The 27,983-nt window shown below is 57.7% G+C and overlaps 3 protein-coding genes across 9 annotated transcripts in view; 2 read left to right on the top strand and 1 right to left on the bottom strand.

The window, feature by feature from the left end:
• TRAF3 (TNF receptor associated factor 3) overlaps positions 1-9,973 on the top strand; it is a 105,379-nt gene extending 95,406 nt beyond the window's left edge. For all 7 annotated transcript variants that reach the window (XM_064486276.1, XM_064486275.1, XM_031454376.2 and 4 more), the window contains 2 exons: positions 3,687-3,861; positions 4,763-9,973. In XM_064486276.1, coding sequence (XP_064342346.1) covers positions 3,687-3,861; positions 4,763-5,334 — 747 coding nt within the window. In that variant the 3' untranslated portion in view covers positions 5,335-9,973. The remainder of the gene's footprint in view (positions 1-3,686; positions 3,862-4,762) is intronic.
• A 6,349-nt stretch (positions 9,974-16,322) lies between these two features.
• AMN (amnion associated transmembrane protein) lies at positions 16,323-27,743 on the top strand. The gene is made up of 12 exons (XM_064486280.1): positions 16,323-16,402; positions 17,265-17,383; positions 17,476-17,520; positions 22,110-22,197; positions 22,346-22,563; positions 22,728-22,865; positions 23,078-23,186; positions 23,299-23,381; positions 23,592-23,769; positions 23,852-24,026; positions 24,101-24,191; positions 24,270-27,743. The coding sequence occupies exons 1-12, from the start codon at positions 16,360-16,362 to the stop codon at positions 24,354-24,356; spliced, it is 1,374 nt and encodes a 457-aa protein (XP_064342350.1). The 5' UTR covers positions 16,323-16,359; the 3' UTR covers positions 24,357-27,743.
• Positions 26,595-27,983, bottom strand: part of CDC42BPB (CDC42 binding protein kinase beta) — a 92,338-nt gene continuing 90,949 nt past the window's right edge. Inside the window, exon 37 of the mRNA XM_031454374.2 lies at positions 26,595-27,979. Coding sequence (XP_031310234.2) covers positions 27,848-27,979 — 132 coding nt within the window. The 3' untranslated portion in view covers positions 26,595-27,847. The remainder of the gene's footprint in view (positions 27,980-27,983) is intronic.

A 27,983-nucleotide genomic window follows, 5' to 3' on the forward strand; every position in this document is an offset into this window, starting at 1 on the left:
GTGGAGAAAAGACAGTCCCTTCAGCAAGTGGTGTTGGGAAAGCTGCAGCCACATGTAAGTCAGTGAAGTTAGAACACTCCCTCACACCATATAAACTCAAAATGGCTTAAAGACTTAAACGTAAGACAGGACACTATAAACCTCTTCGAAGAAAACATAGGCATATCACTACTTGACATAAATCTTAGCAGTGTTCTCCTAGGGCAGTCTACCCAGCCAATAGAAATAAAAGCAAAAATAAACAAATGGGACCTAATTAAACTTACAAGCTTTTCATAGCAAAGGAAACCATAAACAAAACAAAAAGACAACCTATGGAATGGGAGAAAATATATGCAAAAGATGAGACTGACAAGGGCTTCATTTCCAGAATATATAAACAGCTCATACAACTTAATAACAACAAGAAAAAACCCCATCCAGAAGTGGGCAGAAGACCTAAACGAGCATTTCTCCAGTGAAGACATACAAATGGCCAATAGACACATGAAAAAATTCTCAATATCGCTAAGTATGAGAGAAATGCAAATCAAACTGCAGTGAGGTATCACCTCACACCAGTCAGAATGGCCACCATTTAAAAGTCTACAAATGATAAATGCTGGAGAGGATGTGAAGAATAGGGAACCCTCCTACACTGCTGGTGGGAATGTAGTTTGGTGCAGCCACTATGGAGGACAGTGTGGAGATTCCTCAAAAAACTAAAAATAGAACTGCCATATGACCCAGCAATCCCACTCCTGGGCTTGTATCCAGAGGAAACCTTAATTCAAAAAGACACCTGCACCCCTATGCTCATAGCAGCACTGTTTACAACAGCCAAGACATGTAAACAACCTAAATGTCCATTGACAGATGGCTGGATAAAGAAGTTGTGGTATATTTATACAATGAAATACTACTCAGCCATAAAAAATGATAATGCCATTTGCAGCAACATGGATGGCCCTGGAGAATGTCATTCTAAGTGAAATAAGCCAGAAAGAGAAAGAAGAATACCATATGAGATCGCTCATATGTGGAATCTAAAAAAAAAAAAGACAAATGAACTTATTTACAAAACAGAAACAGACTCACAGATAATAGAAAACAAACTTATGGTTACCAAGGGGTAAGGGAGTGGGAAGGGATAAATTGGGAGTTTGAGATTTGCAGAAACTAATTCTATATATAAAATAGATAAACAATAAATTTTTTCTGTAGAGCACAGGGAACTATATTCAATATCTTGTAGTAGCCTGTGGTGAAAAAGAATATGAAAATAAATATATGTTTGTACATGTATGACTGAAACATGATGCTGTGCACCAGACATGGACACAACATTGTAAACCAACTACAACTTTAAAAAAAAAAAAACAAAACAGCGTGTTTGCACTTGCTGGCCAAGGAAGGGTAGTTTCTTAATATTTTACTTTTTAAAGAATGTGTTTTTCTAAAAAGATAGCCTAGATGTTAGCTTAGCTCCCATGTGCCTGTAGTCAGTAGGGACTGTGTGAGCTGGTCGTCCCACAGGCAGAGAGTCTACAGGACTGGAGTGAGCAGCGCTCTGTCCGCCGGCCCCGTGGTGGGCCCAGGAGACCCACCTGCATTGTCTCGGTGACCCCAGGGATGCGAAGTGACAGAGAGATGGTGGTTTAAGCCCTAACGTGCGTGTGCATGAGACTGATCAGTGACACTTCTATGAGCAGATCTGCAGAGGACTTAGGTCTGTAGTGTGCAGTCTGTGCCTTTATCTCAGCTCTTGAATTCTTTTCTCAGATGAAATCCTCACCTGCATCTAAGATGTATTTTCATAGGAACACTGCAGTGGCTGAGTGTAGACCTCTCTTCGAGAATGAATTCACATTTGCTGCTTCTTAAGCAGAAGTGTGATTGCGATCAGCATTCTGCTTTGACACCATCCCATTCATACGAATGAAAGGTCTGGTGAAAACAGCACGTCTTCCCTTGCTGTGTGAGAAGCGCCTGTGAAGTAACTGGTTGACCCTCATCTGTGTGTGTGTGTGTGTGTGTGTGTGTGTGTGTGTGTCTGTGTGTCTGTGTGTCTGTGTGTGTGTGTCTATGTGTGTGTGTCTGTGCGCGCGCGCGCGCGGGCCCCTCCTGCCCCCGCACCCGCTTGCGCACTCCGGTGCCTGGGCTGTCGTCCGGCCGTGCTGGCATTCAGACTTTGCGGTCCTGCTCTCGGGATGGCCTGTGCCTTCATGCCCCCGTCCCCGTGCGCGTCACCAGCCGCAGGCTAGGGGTGGCTCGGGAGTGATGAGCGGCTTGTCCTGGGCCACCCTGCACCGCGGCCCCAGCTCACAGCGCCCACTCTCAGAACTGCCCGTGATTGTTTCAGTTCTCATTAACTGCCCTTTTGGACTCACTGGGACCCACGTGGGCTCAGTCTGTCGTGTCGTGTGAGCAGGTGGAGGACGAGGACAGACGCCGTGGGGAGAACGTTACGGGTTTGGGTGTTTGTCAGAGTCAATAGTGCTGCTCCAGAAAACAGATTTTGTGAACCAATGCCCTATGTCTCTAGCCATGTGTATTTAAAAATAAAGTGATGCCAGTGTAGAAAGGAGTGTTCTCTAAAGAAATCTTTATGCCTTTTAAATGTTAGCTAATGTCAGGGTTTCTTGGAAAGAAGAGGAAGATTAACACTGTACTTTTACACCAAAAAACGAACCCAAGGCTGCCATGTTTGTTCCTTCACGGTTATTAGGTGCTGAAACCTAAGTGTTTAAAAATAGGCTTGAAAAGGAGAAGTGAGGTTGGCCGGCCCCTGGGGCTCTCCCCTGCGCGGCCTGCAGTCAGTTCTCAGCTTCAGGGGCTAACCTACCCAGACTCCAGGAGCTTTATTTCAAAAATGCAGATTCTTCCTAGAAGTGAAAACTCCATTGGTCCTTGGCTTCATCTAACAAGTGGGCAAACCGTCCTTTAGACAGACGGGGCCACCAGAGCTGGAGCACCAGGCCCTTCCCTCCTGTTCCTGGTCCACATGTGGCAGTCATGTGCTTCTGGAAAAGGGGGTTTCTGAATTATTCAAATTAAGACTCCTAAAATCAAGCCTGGCTGTCAACTGCCACGTGTTCATCAGCAGGGTTTCTCTGCCCCTGTGGGCACGGGCACTGAGCCCGGAGTGCAGGGAGGAAGCAGAGCCCCACTCCCACAGGCTCTGCCCCTGGGCGGCACCCGGGCCTGAAGACTGGCGCCAGGGAGGGCAGGGTGGTGGCAGCTCTCTCTCCTGGGACTCAGGTAGGGTCCTGGGATGCTCTCTGCAGCCTCAGAGACAGCACGGCCACTCTGGCCCTGGGCCAGGCAGCCAGCTAGGGGGGGTCCACATAGTTTGGCCCCTGCTGGAGGCCTCAGTCCTGTAGGGGACAGAGGCCTTCAGACAGGACTGCTGGATGCAACTCCAGGATCCTGAACTGAGACTCTCAGACAGCATTGTGGCTCTGCAGTTGGTAGGTGAGGCCTCTCTGTGTCTCAGTCTCCTCCTGGGAACTAGGGACCTCGGCACCTGTGTCCCCCGAGAGTCCTGTGGGCGTCGGATGAGATGCCGGTATGCACTGGCACAGGGCTCCCGGGCGGGGCCCACCCCGACAGCTCTGTCCCTGGGCAGCAGGTGTTTTCAGGTAGTGGCGTCCCGTCCCCAGAAGGCTCTAACCATGTTTCACCTTTTGCCGCCTTTGGCTTGGAAGCGAGTCATAGACAGCCAAGCGGAGAAGCTGAAAGAACTGGACAAGGAGATCCGTCCCTTCCGGCAGAGCTGGGAGGAGGCGGACAGCGTGAAGAGCAGCGTGGAGTCCCTGCAGAGCCGAGTGACCGAGCTGGAGAGCGTGGACAAGAGCGCAGGGCAGGCCGCCCGCAACACAGGTGAGGGCAGGCAGGCCGCAGCGGCGCGGGCCTGGAGGACCTGCGACAGGGGCCTTGGGCCTGGCTGCTCCCGGGCCAGGTCAGTGCCAGGGCTCGACCTGGTGAGGGAAGTGGGCGTGAGGCCAGAACGGAGCTTTGCAGTCTCGGGCAGGCGCCTGCCGGGGTGAGCGTGTTCCTGCTGAGATGCCTCTGGTAGAGACAGAAACGCTTCCCACTTAGACTTGTCCCCTCCATGCAGGCAAGGCCAGCGTGGCAGAGGCAGCGTGGGGTGGACGCCAGGCTGAGGGCAGGGGCTGCTGGCTGGGGTGCTCCCGGCCATGCTCACGGAGGCCCAGGGGACAGAGGATGACAGTGTGTTTCTGATATTAGATGCGTACTAGGGCCAGCCACCTCAGGCGCTGAGTGAATATTCTGAATATTTGCATGAGAAGGATTAATAGGGAAAAAGAACAGATATTATCATAATGCATGTGGGGCTGGATTAAAAACTGGCCAAGGACATGGAGTGGAGGGAGGAGCAGCTGAGACTTGGACGGGGCATGGGTGACTCCCAGTGTGGAGGCTGAAGGGGGGGGAGATGTGAGCAAGAAGGCGGCCAGCCCTGCCCCTGGCGGGGCTCCAAGGGGGCCGTGGGCAATGGCCCCCTGCCTGACCCTGCCATGAGGTGCCCGTGACACAGAGGCCTGGGCCCCCCAGGGCGTCGCCTCTCAGCAGGCATGGCCATGGGTGTTGGGGGATCCGAGGCCTGTGTTTCAGGGCATCAGCATGTCACGCGTCCCTCTCCGCCCAGCAGCCACAGTGAGTTCAGGTCGTTTAGTCCAGACGCTGGTGGGGACCAGCTTCCCCAGCCTCTGGGATAGTTACGTGTCTCCTGCACCCCGTCTCTCCTCGCCTGCCGCAGGCCTGCTGGAGTCCCAGCTGAGCCGGCACGACCAGATGCTGAGCGTCCACGACATCCGCCTGGCCGACATGGACCTGCGCTTCCAGGTCCTGGAGACCGCCAGCTACAACGGCGTGCTTATCTGGAAGATCCGGGATTACAAGCGGCGGAAGCAGGAGGCCGTCATGGGCAAGACCCTGTCTCTCTACAGCCAGCCTTTCTACACCGGCTACTTCGGCTACAAGATGTGCGCCAGGGTCTACCTGAACGGGGACGGGATGGGCAAGGGGACGCACCTGTCGCTGTTTTTCGTCATCATGCGCGGAGAATACGACGCTCTGCTCCCCTGGCCGTTCAAGCAGAAAGTGACACTCATGCTGATGGATCAGGGGTCCTCCCGGCGCCACTTGGGAGACGCGTTCAAGCCGGACCCCAACAGCAGCAGCTTCAAGAAGCCCACCGGGGAGATGAATATTGCCTCTGGCTGCCCAGTCTTTGTGGCCCAAACTGTGCTGGAAAACGGGACATATATTAAAGATGATACCATTTTTATTAAGGTCATAGTGGATACTTCGGATCTGCCTGACCCCTGACGAGTCACTGGGAAGGTGGATCGAGCAGAAGGCAACTCCTCTGGGGGCTCTGCTGTCTCCACTGAGGTCCTCGCGCTCAGAAAAGGACCTTGTGGAGCGGAGGAAGCGGCAGAAGGCGGCCTCGGGCCGGCGGGATTATTTATCCTTCTACGAGATAAATACTGCTGTCAGAGAAGGTTTTCATTTTCATTTCAAAAGATCTAATTGAAAACATATATGCTAAAGAAAAGAACCATCATTTTTCTTCCTTAAACTTGAACACCAAAAAAAGAACACACAACACACACAGACACACAGACACACACACACACACACCTGGGGATAGCTGGACATGTCAGCATGTTAAGTAAAAGAAGAATTTATGAAATAATAATGCAATTCTGATATATTCATTCTAAAATTCAAGAGTGCAATCTTGTTTCAAATATAGTATATTGTCTATTTTTAAGGCCTCATCTGGTCTCTGTTTTAATAATTTGTTTGTCAGAAGACCCTGAAGTATACACCTAGGTCTTTTTTGGAAGTCTCTAAATTCAGAATCATTTTTTAATTTAAAGTTCTAAGATAATTGTAACTGCAAACATTTTATTTCAAAACGTTGATAGACTGATATTTCTTGGAAGAAAATGTAAAATATCAAACACTGGTTATCACTTGTGATAGGAAGGAGGACATTCAATCTGCTGTTATTTCTCGTTAGAAATGTGTAAACCTTCAATCTCTGTCGTAGTTACTGACACTACTTCAAAATTACTATGAAAGGAGAATCGCTCATGGATGCTGTGCATCATTTTCAGATTTATAATTGTTTTCACCCTAAAATAGGGCATTAGTTGAACTTTGGAGTTCTAAACAAAATCCTGTAGGTTTTTAAAATTCTGCCCCATTTGTTCAGACAAGCTCTCTATTGCTGACAACACCGACCTTCAGTGTCCAGTGTCCGGGGGTGGGCAGGTGACTCGTGCTGAAGGGGCCACAGCAGACGCATCTCCGTTCTGTCGCGTCCCGCACGTGCTGACAGCTTGTGTAGAGGTGGTGGCGTGCTGTTCATGTGCCTTAGATGTGACATGCTGCTTCTCGACCCCAGCTTTGTGTTCACGGTGACTCCGGAAGGTGATGGTTTAACCAGACTTTTCTCCTGACCACTCAAGGGCCCTCAGCCCTGCACCTGCTCAGGAAGCCAGGCCCCTTGTCAGCTCCTGGAGCCCCCACTGCTTAATTGTCATGGATTCCCAGTCTCTCGGCCCTGGTCCCAGTGCAGGCAGGAGTCGGGGAGAAGCGCGGCCCCGGGCGGTGGGCGCCCCGGCCCCGAGCGGAGCCCCTGAGCATTCCAGACACCGCGCTCTGGGGCCGCCCAGGCTGGGCGACAGGCGTCCGAGGCCACCCTCTCTCGGGAAGGGTGGCCCTGGGCCCTGCCGTCCCAGCCTGTGCCCCGCCCAGACGGCACTCCTCGCCCTGTTTACCTTCTCCCGATGGTCCCACTGTGACAGGACGGGGCCCTGCTCCTGTGCCCTGCTGCGCACCACGCCCCACGGGTGCTCTCACACTGATGGGTGCTACACTGACGGGTGCTTCTTAGGCAAAGCCAGTGTGTGTGGACCGCCGCATCTGTGCCACTCATCTGCAAGGCGCGCCCACGACTGGCCGGCTGGGCCGCGCGCCACAGACTGCCTGCCTTCGGGCTCCCCCGTGGCCGAGCAGGGACGGCCGGGTGGGTGCCCGCTGGCCCACCGTGTCTCTGGTGCTGCCATCTGCCCTGGGTGTGCCTTCGCCCCAGTGCCTGCTGGAAGCGCCCTCCTCTCCAACGCTGTCCCCGAGCTTCCATAAGTGACCTCATGGGTTCCGAGCACCTGCTGCGCCCTCCAGCAGTTCAGACGCTCCGCTGTCTTCACCACCACCCCCGCCCCCCGGGATTGCTTTGAGGGCCAATCAGTGTCATCAGTTCTGCCCCGTGAGGAGTCGGGTGTCCCCACTCAGAGAGGAAGACTTCCTGCAGGTGCTGCGGACCGCTGCTCCCTCGAAGGTGTTCCGACCTCCTCCGGGCCTTGCCCTGGGTTCTGCCCTGGGGACCCGGAGGAGGGGATACACCCAGCAGTCCCCCCTGGCCTCAGAGGGCTTTCTTGAGGCCAGGGGTTACCAACAGGGACCTCCCTGCAACTTCCTCCCCCTTCACTAAAAGTATGGACAGTGTTAACACATCTAGGAGAAGCAACACATTAATCTGGTGAAAAACAAAACACCTCTTTCCCCTGGGCTGAAACCCACTCTGGAAGCATCTGTCCCTTGGAGGGGGTACTTTTCCAGTACCCCTTCTGGTGGGAGTGACTGGGCCACCCTGGCCACACGCCCCCCCCCCCCCCGCAGAAGCCCCTGGGACCCGGCTTCAGGAGCTGGTGCCACCACCACCCCTCCATGAGGCTGTGACATGGTGGGAGCTTCATGCTGTGGCTTGGTGACGGTGGACATAGGGGTCGATGGCCTCATGGCCACTGTTCCATGCACACGAGGGGGCAGCTCCTGCAGGACGCGGCCCCTCATCTCCCCATCTGCTGCTTGGTGCTCCACATGCCAGGGCCCCAGGGACAAGCAAAGGGTTGAGCCGTGGTGCGCGTGGGCGCACTTTTTTGTTTACAAAAGTGGCGAAGTTCCCCGTGGACCAAAACCGCTCTAGTACCTTCCAGGGGCTCGTGCGGCATCCTGTTCCCCAGTCAGCCCGTGTCTGCGGAGCCCAGGCCAGCCTGCCGGGCCGGGCCGGGCAGCTTGCACTGGGGGTGGGGGCGGGAGGCGGAGGAGGGTGGCTGGAGCAGCTCACCTGGGCCTTTTTTGCAGTTGGGATCGGTTCCCGGGTCTGTAGGTGACACTGGACACAAGCAGGGATTCCTGTCCAGCATCTGATGACCTGTTGCACGAGATGGGGTGCCAGTTCCAGAGAGCAAGTCAGGTGGGCATTCGCCATACAGGAGGGCGAGCAGGGCCGCCTTCCTCCGGTTCCCAGCCTGGCCCCAGATGCCAGCCACCGTGCGAGCGGGAGGCTCTTGGCCAGGCAGCTCCTTCCCTCCCTCCCTCCTGTAGCCACCCCTGCCCGGGGCCCCTGGGGGCTGTTGGCTGCGGAAGCCTAGCGCTCCGTGGTGGCCACCTTCACCAGGCCCTCCAGGTGCCGGCCAACTCTAGGGGGCATCCACCTGCCCTGTGGCCACCGTGGCCAGGTCAGGGCAGCCCCTTCCTAGATAGCTGGTCTCCTCCTGGGTCCTCAGCCACCCAGGGCCACGCGTCCCAGTCAACGCCCCCTTCACTCTCAGTGTCGTGGGGATGGTCGCCGGTGGCAGGCCTGGCATCCTGCAGCCAGTGGGCAGCAGCGGGTTGAGGAGAGGGTGGCCGGACAGACCCTTACACACAGCAGGGTCCCGAGGTGGGTCATCTCCTCTCAGCCCATGGCAGCGGGGAGAGAGCAGGACCCCAAGCGCACCCAGAGGGGCTCACCACCTCCAACAGCCAGGGCCCCCTCCTCCTCCCAAAGGAGTGACCGTGATTGTGTGTCCGGCACAAACCTTCCGGCCACAGCATCTCTGCTGGTCTTCATAGGCCTGGTCAGGAGATCAGACTCCTCGCGGGGCCTCTGCCCGCACCGCGGCCCTCCGAACGCCTCCCTCTGCTTGCGGTAGCTGCCAGTGCTGAGAAGGGCGCAGGCAGAGCTGTGAAAGGGCTGTGGTCCCGATCTTTACTGACCAGTCCGCAAAGCAGCCCTGGGGGAGTTCCAGGAGCCCCTTTGCCTTTGTGCGCGTCTGTGAGATGAGGGATCTCTCACCCAACCTACTTCTCAGCCCGAGACCGTGGCCCTGTCCTCTGTTTGCAAATCTCAATGGTTCTGTTTTCTCCAAAGTAGAATGTGTCCACTAGGGTCTGCATCAGACGAGGTCAGGGTGAGGCTCCCGCGTCGGCAGGTGACCTGGGCATCACTCCTGTCTGCCGGGCGGTGCCGGTTGTCACCGGGGAGCCGGGCGGCCTGGGGCGACCTGGGTCCGCAGGTGGTTGGGCCCATCTGTGGAGGCCCGAGTGGGACGAGCTGCGCTTGCGTTTCATTTCCGCCGCTGCCGCTGCATCTCAGTCCGCGGGTGGGGTCCGGGGGGCTGCACCGCGCCCGCAGGCAGTGCCGGTTGGTTCATAACTCAGTGCCCCGACACGTGAGATAACCTTCAACAGCAAACTCAATGACTCAGTTGGTAAACACAGAAGCTGGCGTTCTTTCCAAGGATCTCTGTGAGAATTGTCTGGAGAGTAACCTCTGTGGGAAAGGGAGTGTGTGAATCCACGTAGACGATCGTGTGGTGTTTTCAGCATTGATTCTTTCTCTGACGACACACCTCTTCGTTCAGTTCTGTTACCCAAAACAAAGACCAAAGAAGGCCAATCTCTCAGTTGACTCTGTATTTTTAACCTGCCTGTTTTAAAAATTGCCGTCTGTAGTAACCACTCGCTGTGAGGACCCATCTTGACGTCCAAGTGATTGTGACCAGTGATTCACGTCCCGTGTTTTTCTGCTCTTCTAAGAAAAAAAAACCCACAAAAAGACAGTGTAAGTTATTGCTCAGCAATAATCATGTTGTTCCTGCAGGCTAACAACATGTCTGATTTCCCGACAGCATTATTATGTTTTCTATTTTTGTTTACTGTTTATTGTGTATGGTTTTATTTGGTATTTATTTGTGTTTTGAGGTCTTGCAATGTTTTTATGTTTCTGATGCTAATAACTGACGTTTGTAAGAGTGTAGAATGCAGAACTCTGAAATGCTGAACGGTCTTATTAGAGAAAATAAATCTGACTAAGGAGTCTGGGTGTCTTTATCACACTGACTCACCGGTGCGGCCACATGGCCGTGGCCCTGGGCTCTGGGCTCCAGGCCCTCCCTCCTGCCAGGGCCCCTCCCTCGCCTGGTGGGGCCCGCAGAGCTGGGGTCCCCTCCCAGTTCCACCACTTTCTTGGCTGTAGGACTTCGGGGTTCCTGTCTGTCAGAGGGAAGGACAGTATCTACCTCCTTTCTGAAACTAGGGGGCTCTTAAAAAGCCACACCAGCGCTGACACTGCGGGTGGTTGTGGGGGCTCGGGCAGCAGCTCCCAGTGGGGCGACGGCGGGACACGGAGCCAGCACGGCTCCTGCCCGACACAGCACCAGCAGGGCGGGTCTTGTATTTCCCCAGGTGGTCGTGTGGGTCAGGCCCAGCAGCAGGAAGCCCTGCGTCTCCTGCGAGTTTCCCCCAAATTACCAGGCGTGGGGGCTGCTTTCCACACTGCAAAGCAGGGGAAAGACCCTGGAAAACCGCTCAGCCCTGCCCCCACTGTCCCTGCTCCTTCAGGTGCCAGCACCGCAGCCCCGCTCAGCCTCACCCGTTCTTCAAGTCACCGCCTGGGGCCAGAACCCAGGGGAGAGGCCCGGGCCTCCATGTGCGGCCCACTGGGCAGCAGGAAGGGGCAGCCCAGGAACAAGCCCCCAAGAGTCACTCCCCCGCCAGGGCCCCAGGGCCTGGCTCCTCACTGTCATTGTTTCTGCCACCCCTCTAGGCCGGGGAGCACACCAGGGGTCTGTGGCCTCCAGGGATTACTAATGCGGGGTCAGTCCCTGTGTCTGGGTGTCCCAAGGGCACGTGCCCCTTGCACTCCGCCCATCTCCCCGGCACTAAGCGAGACCTCGGGCGGCCCAGTGTGGACAGCGCCTCTGACGGGAGGGCGGCCCGGGCCGGAGCCAGCTGCGCTCAGAGCCCTGTGTGCCGGGGTCTCCAGCTCCCCTGGAGGGGCCGCTCAGCGGATTTCAGAAACCAGGTCCTCTCCTTTCAGACTTCGGGAGTTTATGTCACTGAGGCCAAGAGGACGGGAGACTGTCAATGACCCCCAGGAAGAAGGGCGCCCCCCCCCCACCCCGAGGGAGACACGGGGCTCTGGGCAGCGGCAGGAGCGGGCGTGGTGAGGAGGGGGGTGCTCTGACGGATGGAGACTTGGCCTCTGTCCCTGGAGTCCACACTGGGGCCCGGGGTGGCCGTGACCCTGGCCTGGGAGGGTCAGGCTGCCCACTGTGACCATCACGCCTCCCTCCGCTCGGCACAGGGGCTGAGCCCTGCAGTGAAGCAGACCCCTGGGTGAGCTGGGGACTTGACCGAGCCGGGCCACAGGAGCCACCACCAGCCCACACAAGGGCCGCCGCCGTGTCCCCGCTGCATCAGAAGCAGAACCGCCCCTGCCCCAGGCACCCAGGACCGAGCCGGGGCGTGTGCCTGGAATCCCAGTCCACCTGCTCTTGCCAGGGACACCCGTCCCCTGCGGGGCCGATCTCAGTAGGAAAAGCTCGGCCTGGAGAGGAGGGGGCGCGGCCCGGAAGCCAGCCCTGCGCTCTACTTTCTCCTGCGTGGCCCGTTTGCGGTGGCGCTCGGATCTGCGCATGTGGCGGTGCTGGGACCACACGGGCCATGTTTCCAGCTTCCTGAAGATGCACATCCATTCAATCTAAATCCCACACCAGCGACCTCCATCACCACCACCACCACCACCACCAGGACAACCCAGGCCGGACAGGAGAAGCGCCTCGACCCTGCAAAGGAGCGGCGGGCCTGCGTCCCTGGAGCGCTTCAGCCCCCGAGGCCTCGTCCTGGGCCTGGGCCACTAGGGCAGAAGTTAGAGGTTGGGGAAGCTCTGAGTGACCTCGAGCCTGCAGGCTCTATCCTTGCTCCCAGGTGACCCTGGACTCTAGGTGAGGCCTTGACGAGGCAGAGCTCGGAAACCCATGAGCCACTTGTCCCCGCCAGGCCCAGGGGACACGGCTTGGAGCTGAGGGCCAGGAGAAGGCTGGCCCCACGTGGGGTGTCAGAAGCTGTAGGCAGAGCCCCCGGCCAGGTCCCTGGGTTTGACATCAGCCTGTGCGCCCAGGCAGTCTTGGGGTGGCATGATGCCAGGGGAAAAGTGCTCTGTGGATGGCGGGGGCATGTGCTTAGCCAGTGGTGGCCACACACCTAGAGGTAAACACCTTGTGGGGACCTCGGCCAGCTAGCAGGATGGCCGGGTCCCGGACCTGGCTTCAGGTCATTCAGCTGAGAGGCCTCCAACCAGGGACAGGTGCCCTGGGAGTGAGGGACCACATGGTGGCCAAGGCCCTGGGCTCCAGAAGGCTCCCACCCCCCGTGGAGTTTGGGGCTTGGGCACCTTGTTGATACATATGGCCCAGCCCCACTGTGGGCAGCCCTCAAACTTTGCCCTCATGTGGCCTGAGCCTCGTCCACTCGCTGGTCCTGGCCCAGCCAGTCCCGAGGGTGACAGCAAGGGTTTGGAGCACCAGACAGCATCCGTGACTCCACTGTGGCTCTTCTAAACCCAGAGGCCTGTGAAGTTCCCCCAACGAAGTTCTCCTTGGTACAAAGGGGCAGGCGACAAATTAAACCTCCCACCGGGGAGGGCAGGAGAGGGCAGGTGGGACAGTGCAGGCCCGAGTAGACCCTCGCGAGAAGCCTCCCCAAGGTGGGGGGTTTAGCGACCTGCTCGGGGCAGCTCCCAGGTCAGCACCCCACTGCTGTCCTCCTGTCCCATCGTCTGCAGACGGAAAAGGGGTGGAGTGTCCTGGGGCAGAGCATCTTCCTCGTCCTGCTGCCCTGGGAGGGCCACCGCCAGCTGGCTTTGCAGGTGAAGGATGAAACAGGCTGAGAGAATTGTGGAGCCTTACAGCATCCAAACCTGCACCCTAGCCTGTCCACACCCATGCTGGACAACCAGAGGTGCCCACCTGACCCCCCTTGCTGATGGGTGGCCCGCTCAGCCCTGGCCAAGCCAGGTGACGAGCCCCCCAGCCCACATCTTCCTGGGCTCCCTCTCACACACGTGAAACCCAGCCTCCAGCACCAGCATGGCCTTAGCACTGCCCCGGCCTCACCTTACGCATGTGGTCTTCTCACCCTCCTTGAAGCCTTGCTCATGCTCCTGCTTCAGGGCCTTTGCACCTGCTATTTCCTCTTACTGTAGATTTCCCAGGTCTCAGTGGAGTGTCACCTCCTCCCAGAGGCCTGCCCTGGCCATCTTGCCTTAAGGGCTCCTGCACACCCTCCCAGCACGCTCCAGCCTTCCCTGAATGCTTCATGCTTCTACAGAGCCCGGCCAGAACCAGGGAGCATCGTGTGTCCAGCATCCGTCTCCCCATCCAACCTCAAACCCAGGAGGCTGTACTCCCAGCCCCGCTGCAGGCCTGGCACCAAGTGTGTGGATGAATGAAAGGCCCAAAGAGAAATCCGGAGGTTGGTAGGGAAGCCACAGGTCAAAAGGTGGGGCCCAGGTCCAAGTCCCTGAGCCCTGGCTGGCAGAGGCTGTGTGAGCTGCAGGGCCTGGGAGGTGACCTGCCTGCCTGGGGGGAGTGTCAGCCACCCCTTCCTCTCATGAATATTTTTGGAGCATCTCCTATGTTCCAGGTGGTACATGGAGTGTGAAAAAAGCCCCATGGGCCCCACAGGGCACGTGGTGGCAGATTTGATGGTGAGGTTGTGTGTGGCCAAGGTGCCTTCTCTGGGGAGGTGACTGTGCAGACACCTGAGTAAAGGGAAGCCATTCTGAGGGGGGCTGCCCTCCATGCTCCCACTGCCCCCACCCCATGTTGTCCAGGAATTGAGCCATGCATGTTGGAGCCTCAGTCCCTCCAGAGGGACATTAAGGCCCAGAGAGGTGCAGGGACCTGCCCAAGTCAGGGACAAAAGTGCAGGAGAGGGAGCTGGAGGACTAACCTGGGGGGTGGCTCTGTCTCCAGAGAGTTGTGGGGAAGGAGGGGTGGGGGAGCTCCTCTCTGGGCCACCCTCTGATCGCTGGACCCTCCTCTGTTCAAGGATTCCCCTTTCAGAGATATGGGTACTCCCATACCCCACAGCAGACCAGCCGCTACTCCTCCTGTTCTGCCACAGTCAACCCAGCCTGTGGCTGCAGCTGGGACCTCATCCTTCCCGTCTCTGCTTTAATGCTATCTCTTCCAGGAAGCCTTCCTTGACTGCTATGGAGTATGGCGCTTCCTGTCAGCCCTACATGTGGCCAAAGCCAAGCTCAGGACAAGGCAGACCCACCTTCCCCATCCCAGGCAGCTCTGGCACCGCTGAGTCACTGAGAACAGGTACCCCGATCCCACCCAGGTTAAAGGGCGGAACGAGCTGGTGTGCTCACTCCCTTTTTCCCAGTCAGGGAAGTCACTGTTCCCACCCAGGGTGTAAGGCAGTGAGAGTGCCCCCAATGATGGGCCCCATCCTCCTTGGATGAAATATCTGGTATCTGGGAGAAGAAGAGACCAGTCAGACTGAGGCGTGCTAATGACGGGAGGTCTGCAGGTGAGGGATGGGTGCGGATGCTGGAGAGGACAGGGTGAGCTGGAGGGAGGAAGGTGCTGAGTAGTTCCCCTTCCCCCACAGTCCTCCATCTAAACATTCTCCCCCATCATCTACCCTTCCATCCATCCTTCCATATTCACTTGTCAGCCACCGGGTCATCCTGAACCCAGTGGCCTCCCCCTGCCATCAACCATAACCAATGATGCACCATCTGTTGGTCTCCCACCACCCACAGATTCCCCCATCCATGTGTCCATTGATTCCCAGCCCATCCCCTAATAATCAGCTCACCATTCACCCCACCACCCATAAGCCCACTGTCCATCATCCAGTTTACCATGCCCAACCTATCTACCTGCCCGTTCAGCCTCTGCCACTCTGTCCCCAACAAATCCATCCTCCACTCACTCACCACCATCCATCCCGGTGTGCATCATGCAGAGCCAAGCATCCATCTCTCTGATTAAACACCCCAAACACATCCCTCCACCATTTCTCCATCTATTCACCTGTCCTGTACTCATTCAGTCTGTCCACCTGTCCATCCATCCATCCATCCATTTATATCCAGTCATCATGTCTACTCTCAAACATCCATCCACCACCTCCTTAGTAACCATCCATTCACAGTTCATCTAAACCCCATTTGCCATTCATTTATCCATCAATCCATTCATCCACCATTCATCCTCATTTCCCATCCATTTCCATCCATCTGCCATCCAAAATCCACCACCTTTTTTCACCCACCATCCATCTCAACAAGTCATCCATCATACACATCCATTTAACATCTACAATTTATCTTTCAGTCACCATCCATCCATTTATGCAATCACCATTCCACCGACTACCCTTTCCACCATTCTTCTTCATCCAGCTACCATCTACCATCCATCAACCATCCTTCCAGTCTACCCTTCTTTATCCATCTATCCACCATCCATGATCCACCACCCGTCCATTTATCCATCCACTACCCACTAACAACTATCTCCATTCACCTGTCACCCATCATCTGTCTACTCATCATCAACCGTCGCTCCTCAATCCATCTGGCATCCACTATCCAGCCACCACACATCCATCCATCCATCATCCAACAGTCATCCCATCACCCACCACTCATTTTCCATCCACTGTCCCTTAATTCCCGTCCATTCATTTATTCTCTTCCCATCTCCCATTCCTCATTCATCCACTAACCAGCACAGATACACTCCCCCACTCACCATGCACCCACTGTCAACCATTCACCATTCCTCCATACACGCTACACCAGGCACCCTCAGCCATTACTATCCACACCCTCCAGCCCAGGAGGCAGGAGGGCCTGCTTGGAAGAGTGAACTCCCAGCCCCAGTAGGTGGACCCACTGGGTGTATTCCCAGCCGCATCTGGGACCAAGCCAGGAGGAGCCCAAAGGTTGTTTACTGCCTGCCCCCAACATCCCCGTTTCTTTGGGCAGCTCCATCTCCACAAGCCCCTTTCTCTGAGCACCCTGGAAGGCTGAGAGTGTGAGAGGGATGGTGGCACAGCAGGCGTCTGGAGGGGCCGAAGAGTCATTGCAGGCGGGTCTGGAGGTAAATGTGTAACCATCCTTGGTGGCCCCCACCCCACCCCCGCCCCACCCGATCACGTGGGCCCCGCGGGGCAAAGTCTCCTGGTCCAAGACGCCTAACCCCAGGCGAGATGGGCGTGCTGGGCCTGCTCCTGCTGTGGCTACAGCTCTGCGGTAAGTGGCGGGGCGCACTGTTGGGGCCCGACACACCAGGAGGCCAAGGTCCCTCCGCGAGAGCTTGAGGGGGTGCGAAAGCCGGCCTGGCCTCCCGAATGGCCGAGCACGCCGCCAGGTCCCACCCTCGGTGCGAGAGGCGAGGAGCCTGGGCCAGACCGATCGCTGGGCCGAGCTCCTGCCCTTGGGCGCTTGGTCTGTCTGCGAAATGGGCACCGTCCGCAGTCCCGCCCGCAGCAGCGACTGCGCACGGGAGGCTGCGGGGCCCGGCTGCCTGCCTCAGTTTCCCCGCCGAGAAGGGAGTCGCTGACCCTGCTGGTCGCACCCGGGGCCGGTGCGTGTCCTCGGGGCCCGCCCCCAACGCTCGCTCGCGAGCTTTAGAAACTGCAGCCCCGTCTCTGTTCCTCTCTCTTAAGCCCCACGCGGCTCCCTCAGGACACAGCGCCCATTCAGAGCCCGTCTGGCCGGGCTCCGCCGTCCCCCAGCCCCTTCTACTGGGCCGAGGCCTCCGCTGCCCATTCACCTCCGTCCCTCGGTTGTCATCGTCCTTGCCTAGCCGAGTCCTCTGCTCCAGCGCGGGGCAAAATGGGGGCGGGCGAGAAGTCGATCATGGCTGGCGTCTGCGAAGAGGGCACGTTTGAGCGGGCTCTGCTGATCCAATAGGAGTTCCTCAGAGAGTGCCAGGGCCGGGCTCCCGCAGGTTCTGGTCCGACGCAGGAAGCACTGAGGGCCTGGGCCTAGGCGGCGGCGAGGAACCCATCCGCGCCTATCTGGGGGAGGTCGTCCTCCCTGGGCCACTGGGGCATCTGGGTGGGATCGCGGATGCCCCAGGCCCGGGAGCACGCAATCGTCCCCTCCCCAGCGCTGACACGGGCCTCCTACAAACTCTGGGTCCCCAACACTGACTTCGACGACGCCGCCAACTGGAGCCAGAACCGAACCCCGTGCGCAGGCGCCGCCGTCCAGTTCCCCGCGGACAAGGTGCCTGGCGCCCCCTACTGGGGCTCGGGTGGTCCGGAGAGGGGGTCGGAGCCCAATGGGGGTCCACCCGCTGATGCCGCTTCTTCCTGCAGATGGTGTCAGTTCTGGTGCGAGAAGGTCACAGCATCTCGGACATGGTGAGGCGGGGCTGTGGCCGCGACCCTGTCGGAGTGGGGCTGGTGGGTCCCGCTGGGGTCGGCCTGAAGCCCCTTTCTTGACTCTTGGCTCAGAATTGATGGTTTTCAAAAGTAGCATTAGTTTCGGGAGCTTGGCGGGGCGTAGGGCAGAGCTGTTCCGCGCAGGAGACCCGAGCCCTCACCCGCGGTCCGAGCTGCCCTTCCTGGGAAGGGGGCGTGGGGCAAGGTATCCCCAGTCCCCACAGATCCGAACTCGGGACGCGTTTCCCACATTTGTTCAACCCAAAGACTAAGGTGCAGAGTGGGGAGCAAGGAGGAGGAGGAGGCAGAGCCGGGGAGTGGGGGCGCAGCAGCTGGATCCCGTGGCCCCGCCCCCACAGCCCTGGTAACCATAGCAACCAGGCGGCGACCCGGAGCGAGCAGGGAGCGGGAGCCTGGAGCTGGGGGCGACCCGCGGGCAGAGGAGTCAGTTAGGGGTGGGGTGCTGGGACTTGGGGGTCCCTCCTGGTCGACTTCGTTACTTTGATGATCTCCTTTGGAAGAGCTTGGGGATCTTTAAAGAGACATTAACCAATTAATTGTGCACACATTCATCGGGTCCCTCCTTCTGCCCCTTTCTTCCCATGCCCAGCCGCCCAGACCAGAGCCCTCTTCGCTGTCCCAGCGCCTCCGCCCACCTGTGCCCCTGCGCACGACCCCGCTCGGGCGCCCTCCTCACCTCCCCATCCTCTCCTCGGCGCTGCGGGGTCAGCCCCTAGACGACTCTCGTGGTAAAGGCCCAGGGGCCCAGGGACAGGAGGGCGATGGCCCAGTCCTGGCTGACAGAGGCCGAATGGACCCAGGGCTGCTTGAAGCCCCTCCCATCCCTGCTGCACGCGGGTCCCCGCGCTCAGCCTTGTCCGGCTGCTGAGATGTCGCCCTAGTAACAGGCACAGCGACATCAGTGCTTCATTTTGCATTCCTCAGGTTTGGAACTTCTCTCCCTGGGATTTTTCTCTTCCCGAATCCCCTCTCCCCTTCCATTTCCACACTTGGCCCAGTTTGCTAGTTTGGGGAGAATCTCCTGTTTTTTACCTATCAATGATTGTTGAGATACTGCAAGTGTCTTCTCACCGTGGAACTTCCCTGCATTGCCTTTTGCTGAACAGAAATCCTTATTATTAATCTATCAAATGCAAAATCTGTTGCCTTAGAGCTGTGTTTTTGGTGTTTTGTTTAAGCATCTCTTCCCTGCTTCTTAGTCACAACCATAATTAACTATATATTATGTCTATTAAGTCAGTTTTGCCATCAGGTGCACACGCCTGAGTGGGGCACTAGCTAGGGAACCAGCTTACTTTTGGGAAACGAGCCCAGTTTCCAATGTTCGTCTGCAAACTGCCAGCCCTGCCCCTCGGCTTTGTGGCGCTGTGGTCACCGTTCATTAGCTGCCCTGGGTGTAGGCGGGCTCTCTGAGCGCTCCTTCAGCTCTTTTGATCTTTTTGCCTGTTCTGCCATCACTACACCATTCTCACTTTGTGGCTCTGTGGGACGTTTTAGTATCTCCTGGGGGTAACTCTTTCTCTTCATTCTTCTCTTACAAGGTTGACTAGTTCTTTGTGGATCTGATTGTTGCAGAGAATTATAGAGTAAGTTTATCAGGCACCACCACCACCACCACCACCACCACCAAAACCCTGGACAGATTTGTATAATCAAGTCATCCGTTCAAGAACATGGATGTTCTCTCCAAATACTTCAGGTCATTGATCACAAAACCCTTTACACTGGAGGTTTAAAACAGTCCGTGTTGAGGTCTTCTGTAGTATAGGTTAATGTATAAATATTTTATAGCTTGGTTTCTATTGTGAACAGTGCTCTATTTTTAAGAATTATATTCTCTAGTTGGTTGTTTTTGTAAATAATGACCGTTGTTTCTCTTCCCTTCCAGTCCTCCTCCTATTTCTTTTTCTTTCTTTATAGCTTTGTCCAAGCCCTCTACCCCTATGTTAAACGAAAGTGACAAGAGTAAGCGTCCTTGTTTTTTCCCAGTATGAAAGAGAAGGCATGTCAGTTTCTCCATCAAGTGTAATGTTTGCTGTAGGGTTTTGGTACATAAACTTTATTTAATTGTGGACATTCTAATCTATTGCTAGTTTGCTAGCAGCTTAAACAAATCATAAATAGACTGTTGAAACTTTCAGTTTTTTTCTACATCGATTGAGATATAATTTCCCTTTCCCTCCTTTAGCCTGTTTATGAGGTTTTTTTAGGTTGAGCTGTCCCGGTAAGATTGATGTCCTCCTGGCACCTTCCTGCAGGTACAGGTCAAAGTGTGCCACTTCTTCAAGACACTTGACTTCCCTGTCATACAAGACTCTCTCCACTGCCATCTGCTGGGACACCATCATATATGCTACAAGGAAGCCGAGACGCACGCATTCTTCATCCCTTCTCTCCTGCATTCTTGGGACATGAACCTAATGAACACCATGTATCTTTAAAATACATCATTGAATTCAGTCAGCTAGTATTTTTCTAGGATTTTTGCATCTGCATTTATAAGTTAATTGAGCCTAGAATCTTTCTTCTTTTGTGCTGGCCTTCATTTGGGTTTGGAATCAAGTTTACACAGGTCTCAAAAAATGGACTGGCAATGTTCACTCTTTTTTGTTTTCCAGAACAACTTCTATAAGAAGAAATTAGTGTTTCCTTGAGAGTTTGATATACCTCACCTGTAAAAACACTTGGACTGGGGATTTGAGTAACTGGAGGTCTTGGACTAACCTTCAAACTTCTTCCATATTTATTGGCCAATTCAAATTCTCCATTGCTTCCTGTGTCAATGTTGATATTTAAAAATTTTCTAGAAATGGATATATTTCATCCAGGTTTTCAAGTTAAGCAGTCCTACTGATTTCTTAAACTTGTCAGTATCTTGGTCTTCCCTTGAACAAGGAAGTTGCTTAGTATATGCCCGTACCCTGTTCATCTCCCCTGCCCCCACCACATTTTAGTCCTCACTTTAAACATTTACTAAAAGACCACAATACGTTTCACCAAAGTATTTTATTACACCACTTCCCATATCTCGTCCTAGCTTCTAGATTTCTTTCCATACTTTCTCCCAGCATGTTTTCAGGGTAGGTCTTTGTGTGACAATCATTCTGATGTCTTTTAGGCTTAAAGATATTTTATCTTATTTTGTTGTCTATTTGTATGCATTGTTGTGGCTGAGAAACCTGATTTTTTTCCTTCTTCCTGGGTGATCTGTCCTTTCCCTCTGATGCTTTGAGAACGTCCTCTTTGTCTTTGATGCCAATAAACAGAGATTTTCCTTATTTCTCATTTGGCTCCCAGTGCCTTCAGGCTGAGGTTTCTCAGCTTTCTTCAAACTGGAGAATTCATCTTCATAGTTTTTTCAGATGTTTTCTCCCCAATCCCTTACCTGAATGCTGGTGCTTGGGTGTCAAGGCTCCCATCTCTCCTGGCTTCTCTCCTTCTCAGTCCTTTCCTGCTGTCTTCAGGAGAATCCCTTCACAGGAACGCCCAGGCCACCAGCTGTTCTTCAGCCGGCTCAATCCTTGTGTTTACGTCAACTTCCTTTCAACGATTACACTTATCGTATATATTTATATTTCCCCCTTTGATGCCTTTGGAAACTGAATTCTTGTTCGTGCCTCCCACTGCTAATACCTTCTCAGCCCTTCCTGAGACATGTCATGTCCGTCTGTCCCATGGATACCCCCAGCACCTGCCCATGAGTTTGCCTCGCTGTCACAGTGTTGCACTCTCAGCTGTGGAGGCACTTGGCTGGTGACCTTGAATCCTCCCAGTGTTGGCCTCTTAGTCAGGCCCCATGCTTGGGGGACAGACTGAAGAGCACGCTGGGACACAAGGCTGGGCCCTGGGTAGACAGATGTCCCTGGAGTTCTTGAACCCCTTGTGACCCCAGCACTGAGTCACTCCCCTGGCCCAGCCCTCCTTCCCAACCCCAACCCCTGAGGGGGAAAGGCAGAGGGCTGGGGTCCTGGGGCTTAGAGGGGAGGGGAGAGTGGGGCCCATCAGTCCTCCCTCTCCTGGCCTTCTGCTGCCCTGTTTCCTTTGACACTTGAGACCTGGGCTGTGGCCCCACTTCTGTGGTGAAGGGGCTGCCTGAGCTGGAGGGGAGATGGGTGATTTCAAGGCCCCATCGCCCTCCCTGCCACCTGTGTCACCCTTCTCCCCAGTTGTAGCCCCCCCTCCACAGGTTCAGGGCTGTTTCCAGACTCCCCAGCAGCCTGGCTTCCTGGAAACCATGAACCCTGGGCTTGTAGTTTTTCAGGGGTGATGGGAGAGGGCAATGGCCCTGACAAGTGTCACCCTGCCCCAAACTCCTCATGCTGCCAACTCGGGGCTAGCTCTTGCTCCTGGCCTGTGGTTCCACTCCCTCCGACGTATTTGGCCCTCAGCCAGGGAGAGGTGCCCCCAAGCCCTGACATCAGCCGCCTGCTCCCTGGTCACTGTCTAGATTCTTCTCCCCAGGGACAGGGGAGTGGGGGGTGGTGCAGATGGGACCCTCTGATGCCCCAGATCCCCCGTGGCGCCGCCAAAGCTTGAGCTTCCCGCAGCTCCTGCCGCTGGACGGGGAACTCGTCCTGGCCTCAGGAGCAGGATTCAGCGCCAAGGACCCCAGCTCGAACTTGGACTGTAGCACAGGTGAAGGGGCCGGGCCGGGGGCGGGGCTTAGAGGGGGCGCGTTCGTGGGTGGGGCCTGGAGGGAAGGGCGAGGTCCAGGTTGGGGCGGGGGCGGGGCCTAGTCGGAGGGCGTGTCCCGGGCGGAGCTCAGGGTCCCGCGCTCGCTCAGGCGCCTCCGCGCTCTTCCTCGACCCGGACCGCTTCTCGTGGCACGACCCTCACCTGTGGCGCACCGGGGACGCGGCGCGTGGTCTCTTCTCTGTGGACGCCGAGCGCGTGCCCTGCCGCCACGATGACGTCGTCTTCCCGTCCAACGCCTCCTTCCGGGTGGGCCTCGGCCCAGGAGTCGGCAACGTGAGGGTCTACAGCGTGCGGGCTCTGGGCCAGGTGAGCCCGGCGCGCCTAGGCGGGGCGGGGCGGGGCCGGGGCATGGGTCTCGTCTCCGCGCCTTCGCCTGGCAGTGCTGCTCCCCGGAGCGGCCTGGTGGGTTCCGGGCGTTCAGATATTGTCTCGTCTTCGGCTGGCTCCCGCGGTGACCTGGCTATCTGCAGACATTCACCCGCGACGAGGACCTGGCTGCTTTCCTGGCGTCTCGCGCCGGCCGCCTGCGCTTCCACGGGTTCGGCGCGCTGAGCGTGGGCCCAGATGCCTGCGACGATCCGTCGGGCTGCGTCTGTGGCAACGCCGAGGTGAGAGCAATCGGCTGCGGGGTGGCGGAGAGACCACGCGGGCTGGGCCCCGCTCTGTGCCGGAGGTCGGGACTGTGCCTGGGACCGCCCCGCCCCGCCCCGCCCCGCCCCGCCCCGCCGTCTCTGGCCCGCTCGCCTCCTGGGGCGCATGGTCGTCTCGGTGCTGTCTGCCTACTTGCCCTCCGCGCTCATCCTCGCTTCCCTGCTTCCAGGTGCTGCCGTGGATCTGCGCGGCACTGCTCCAGCCCCTGGGCGGCCGCTGCCCCCAGGCCGCTTGCCAAGACGCCCTCCGGCCTGAAGGGCAGTGCTGCGACCTCTGTGGTGAGCGCCCCGCCCGGCCCCTGCTAGTGGAAGGCCTGGCTAGGCTGGCTCGCCTTCAGCCTGTTACTCTGTCGGGCCGACCAAGGCGCTGACCCCTGCCATCCTGCTGCAGGAGCCATCGTGTCGCTGACCCATGGCCCCACCTTTGACCTAGAGCGGTACCGGGCGCGGCTACTGCACACATTCCTGGCCCTGGTAATGGGGCCTTGTCCCCACCCCGGCCCCATCGCCTCCGCAACCCGTTTCTGGGACGTTCTCCTCCGCAGGGACCCCGGGGGCCCCACTCCGCCTCTCATTGATGCGCCCACTCTCCGTCTGCCCACCGTTTTCCCCTGCCCCCAACGCTCCCCTCACCCTCGCTGGTCCGAGGGTTGGAGTCCTCGGACCAACTGTCCCCCTCTCTAGCCCCAGTACCAGGGGCTGCAAATGGCCGTGTCCAAGGTGCCACGCCAGCCCCGGCTCCGCGAGGGCGCAGGCGAGAAGTCGGACACGGACATCCAGGTGGTGCTGGTGGAGACCGGGCCCGTGACGGGAGGCGCGGGGCGGCTGGCCCGGGCCCTTTTAGCGGACATCGCGGAGCACGGTAACCGCGGCGCCCCCTCCCTAGCCCCCCACCTCTGTCCCACCCCGTCCCGAGGGGACTGAGCCGACACCCTCCGTTGCAGGCGAGGCTCTCGGGGTTCTGTCGGCAATTGTCCGGGAGTCGGGCGCGTCCGTCGGAGGCGGCCCGGTGGCGGTGCTGTACGCGCCGGGGCTGGCAGGCGGCGTGGCCGCGCTGCTCCTATTGCTACTGGCGCTGCTCGCGGGGGCGCTGTTGCTGCAACGCACCGGGAGGCTCAGGTGCGCGGGGCGGGTCGCGGGGGGGCGGGGCTGGGACTCAGGTACGCAGGGTTCACGCGCGTCCCTGCCCCCAGGTGGAGGAGGCGCGGCGAGGCGGCTCCCGCGGCGTCTGGGGCGCCCCTGGGCTTCCACAACCCGGTGTTCTACATGGACTCAGCGGAGGCGGTGAGGAGGCGCACGGGGGGCGGGGGCGTGTGGCTCGTGGCTCCCCTGCGGCCGGGCTCCCTGACTACGTCCCCGCAGCTCCCGGCCCCGCAGCCGGACGTCAGGAGCTCCAGCCGCAGCTACTTCGTTAATCCGCTGTTCGACGAAGCAGAGGCCGAGGCCTGAGCTGCGTAACCGGCCCGTCCCGCGGGCCTTGCGGGATCCCCACCCCCTCCGCTCCCCCCCGCCTCCTCCGCTGGTCAAGGATAGGGTGGCCTTGCCCAATAAAGGGCTTTCCTGCACCTGTGTCAGCCCTGGACACACTAGCTACTCTTTTGCTCCTGCCTGGTGGGAGCTGGAGGGTCAGGTCGGATGGTGAGGGGTGGTCCTCAGAGCCCCTGCCCACTGGCCCCTGGCCACCTGCCGACGGCGATCTTGGAGACTACCTGTAGGGTGGGGCAGCCAGAGGCTTCTGGCCGGAACTAGGAGGGGCCTGTGCTGGAGGAGCCTGGCAAGCAAGGGGGGTACTGCAGCAGGAGTGGTGTGGAGAGGCATAGCCGGGTGAGACACCAGCTGAGGGTGGAGAGGTGGCTGCTCCCCTACCTCTTGTAAAGCTGCTCAGGCCAGGCCGTGTGAGGCTTGGCCAGGGCCAGACAGGTGGACCTGGACTTCCACCAGACTGGGTAGTGTGGACTGCCTAGGGAGGTGTCCCAGGGACACAGTAGGTCTATCCCCTCGGCTGGGGGCAGGGGAGAGCTGCCCTCACGCAGTGGTGGAGCTGGTCAGAGCGCTGGCAGGTGTGTCCTGCTGGGCTGGGTGGGGGGTGGGGAGGTGTCCATCACTCCAAGGCTGGGCCTTGCCCTCCTGCTTCTGAGGATGGCTCCCATCTAGGTGTGGGCATCAGGGCTGTGCAGCCCTGAGTGGGACACTCGGTAGGTAGGTATGTGATGGGGCAGGAGAGGGATGGTGAACCACACTTGTGTGCGTAAAACTGTGCTGACAGGTGCCCAGCCTGAACTGTCAGGGAGGGACACTTCTGTGTAACCAGCACCTGGAAACATCACCCCCTCCCAAGGGTAACCACTCTACCGGCTTCTAGCGTAGTGGATTAGTTTACTGGTTTTTAAGCTCTCGACACTGGAAGCCGTGCTCTGGGGCCGGCATCCTGCATGCGGTTGCGGGTGTTGCCATGTTACTCCTGGTGCTGTGTAGCCTTCTATGGAGTGAAGGCCACCATTCATTCTGCTTCAACAGCTAGTGTTTCACTGAAAAGACGGCTGACCCTGGAGCACCTGCTTCAGACCTGACAGGTGCTCCCCTCACGGCAGGGCAGACATCAAGTGGGAGCCCAGGGCAGGAGGGCAAGAACCAACCCCACCTCTGACCCTGAGGCCCGGCTGCCCACTGCCCCACATGGCCGCTCAGCACTCGCCCAATCGCGTTTGTTTTCCAGCTGCCATGATTTCACTCAAGTGTCCCTGAAAGGCTGTGCCTGTGCCTTGTGTGGTCCCCTTCCAGGGACAGGTGGGGGATTGTGTCTGCACCTAAAGTTTGCTACATTCCTCCCCCGGCTGTGACCACAGGCCCACAGTGAGATGGGCTGGGGCACGCTGGGCACTGGCGTGGGCTGTTTTGGCCTCGGAACCAGCCTCATCTGCCAGACGCTCGCTGGCTGCTCTCGGCACTTAGCGTGTCCTCATGCCACCTCTTTGGCAGGTGCTGTCACTGCCCTCATCTCACCAAGAACTTACTGGTGGGGCAGAGCAAACAATGTAGCGTAGCCCACCACAGGCTGCTCCCTCCCATGGGGGCCAGAGCCCCCAGGGTAGCCACCCCATCCACTCAGCCCAGCCTCCCTGGGGGTGGCCAGCTTTACCCTATCCCCCAGGGGCTACTGAGGGGCCAGTGTACGTCCCTCCAGCACAGCTTCCCTCATGGGCCTCTCGGGGCTCATGGGCGCATCACCCCCTCCCAGCACTGGGACCCCAGGTGCATCCCCTGCCTGGCAGCCGGCCCTAATCCATGGTCCTCAAGGGCTCCCACTGCCCTCGGGCTGAGCTCCCAACCCCCTGGCCAGGCTGCTACTGCCACCTGGGGGCCCCTCTCTCCAGTCAAGAGCCCACACCTGACCCTGCCTACCATGGGGCAGGGCGTCTCCAGGAGGCCCCCACTGTGACATCGGCAGACAGGTAAGAGGTCCAGGCTCCGGAGGTCACATCCTGTCATGTGGACACAGGCACTCTTAACCTTGACCCGCTGCCCTCCCCAAGCAAGGATCAAGAATGGCTTCCACAGGCAAGATGGTTCCTTCACTGCCTTTTAGGGAGGGGCTCCCAGCATAGGGCACTGGGGTGGGGGGTGGGGGAGCACAGACATAGAGTGACAGGTGGTCATGTTCAGCCAAACCACTGAGCACTTTAAAACTGCTGTCTTCTGCTTTATTGACAGGTAAATTGTTCAAAAATGTTCTCACGATTCAATAATTACAAAGACTCAGACTTACATTAAAAAAGTAAAAACCAGAACCCCCAGCAGGTGCCAGCCCCAGCAGAAGGCCCGGGGGCAAGGGCGGGCAGGTGCTGGGTGCATGACACGCACAGGCAGGCCTGGCACCCATATCACTCAGTGCCAGCTCAAGGCAAGTGCATGTCTTTAACAGCGTCGCCAAGAACGGTGGCCAGTGGGAGAGCAGGGAGAAGCCTATTCCAGGGCCGAGGACAAACTGTGTCTGTTGGCCAGTAAATCACAAGCCTTTACAGGGACAGGCCACCACCTGACGACTCACACAAGCTGTGGGCAGGGCAGAGCAGGGCCGCTGCGCGGGAGTGTGGCGCTGAGTCTACACCACCCAGACGGCACTAGTCCTGGGGCTCCATGCAGGGCTGGGGGTCCTGGCACCCGCTGCTGGGCTCCCGGGGCCCTGGCTGCTCAGCCCGCAGGCCTCGGGGCCGAGCTGCACCCCGGCGCTCACTGGTTTTAGGGCAGGAGGCAGAGCTGCAGAAGCGAGCGGGAAACAGCACAGCTGACTTCACAGTAGTAGTACTGGTGACACTTCATGGTTATGACCAGGACTGGACTGACACACACGAGGGACCCAGGGCAGGGCAGGCATCACTCGAAAAGGGCCTCAGTCCGTGGCTACAAGGTTGGCAGAAGGGCTTCTGCATCTGACTATGTAATGGCTAAATGAACAGAAAGGCCACAAACTAACCTCCACTTTCCTCTGTGTTCAAAATTCTAGTGACACAGGGAATGGTATACAGGTTCCTACTATTCTCCTAAGGGCCTAGGAAACAGTTTCCAGAAACAGGGAGCAGACTTGTTACAGAGGCCATGTCCCGAGCTGTCTGCTTCCTGAGCAGAGCGGTGCTGGGCCACCGGGTTCCTGCAGAGGAGGCTGGCCCCACGCGCCCCCTCAGCTGTCCTGGGCAGGAGAGGCGGTGTGGCGGTCCTTCATGTGCAAACGGAACAGCGTGGCCTCACAGCTGTGCAGATGAGGGGATCTGGTCTACCGCCACAAACAATGCGGCATAAAACTGATCATTATTATAATAAAGAATTTTCATCTCCGTATCTACAAATTGATTCTACATTTCCTTGGACAAAACTGGAGGGTCAGCTCAGTCTTGGCACTGACATGAGAAGCCCCCCAGCCCTGTGGCGGTGAGCCAGTGGCTTCAGGCGTCGTAGGCCGGCTGCTCCAGGCCTTCGAGGGGGAGCTGGCTCCTGTGGGGGGAGTTGGGGCTCGGTGGGCCGCTGGGGTTGGAGCTGTTCGATGGGGTCGAGTGTTTGGTGGAATCCGAATCAGGCTGT

This window comes from Camelus dromedarius, chromosome 5 (genome assembly GCF_036321535.1).
Source record: "Camelus dromedarius isolate mCamDro1 chromosome 5, mCamDro1.pat, whole genome shotgun sequence".
Lineage (NCBI taxonomy): Eukaryota > Metazoa > Chordata > Mammalia > Artiodactyla > Camelidae > Camelus > Camelus dromedarius.

Coding starts and splice junctions, on each gene's coding strand:
- AMN (XM_064486280.1), top strand. CDS start 16,360: ATGGGCGTGCTGGGCCTGCTCCTGCTGTGGCTACAGCTCTGCG. Junction 16,403..17,264: donor GCTGTGGCTACAGCTCTGCG/GTAAGTGGCGGG, acceptor TCCCCTCCCCAG/CGCTGACACGGGCCTCCTAC. Junction 22,198..22,345: donor GAACTTGGACTGTAGCACAG/GTGAAGGGGCCG, acceptor GCGCTCGCTCAG/GCGCCTCCGCGCTCTTCCTC.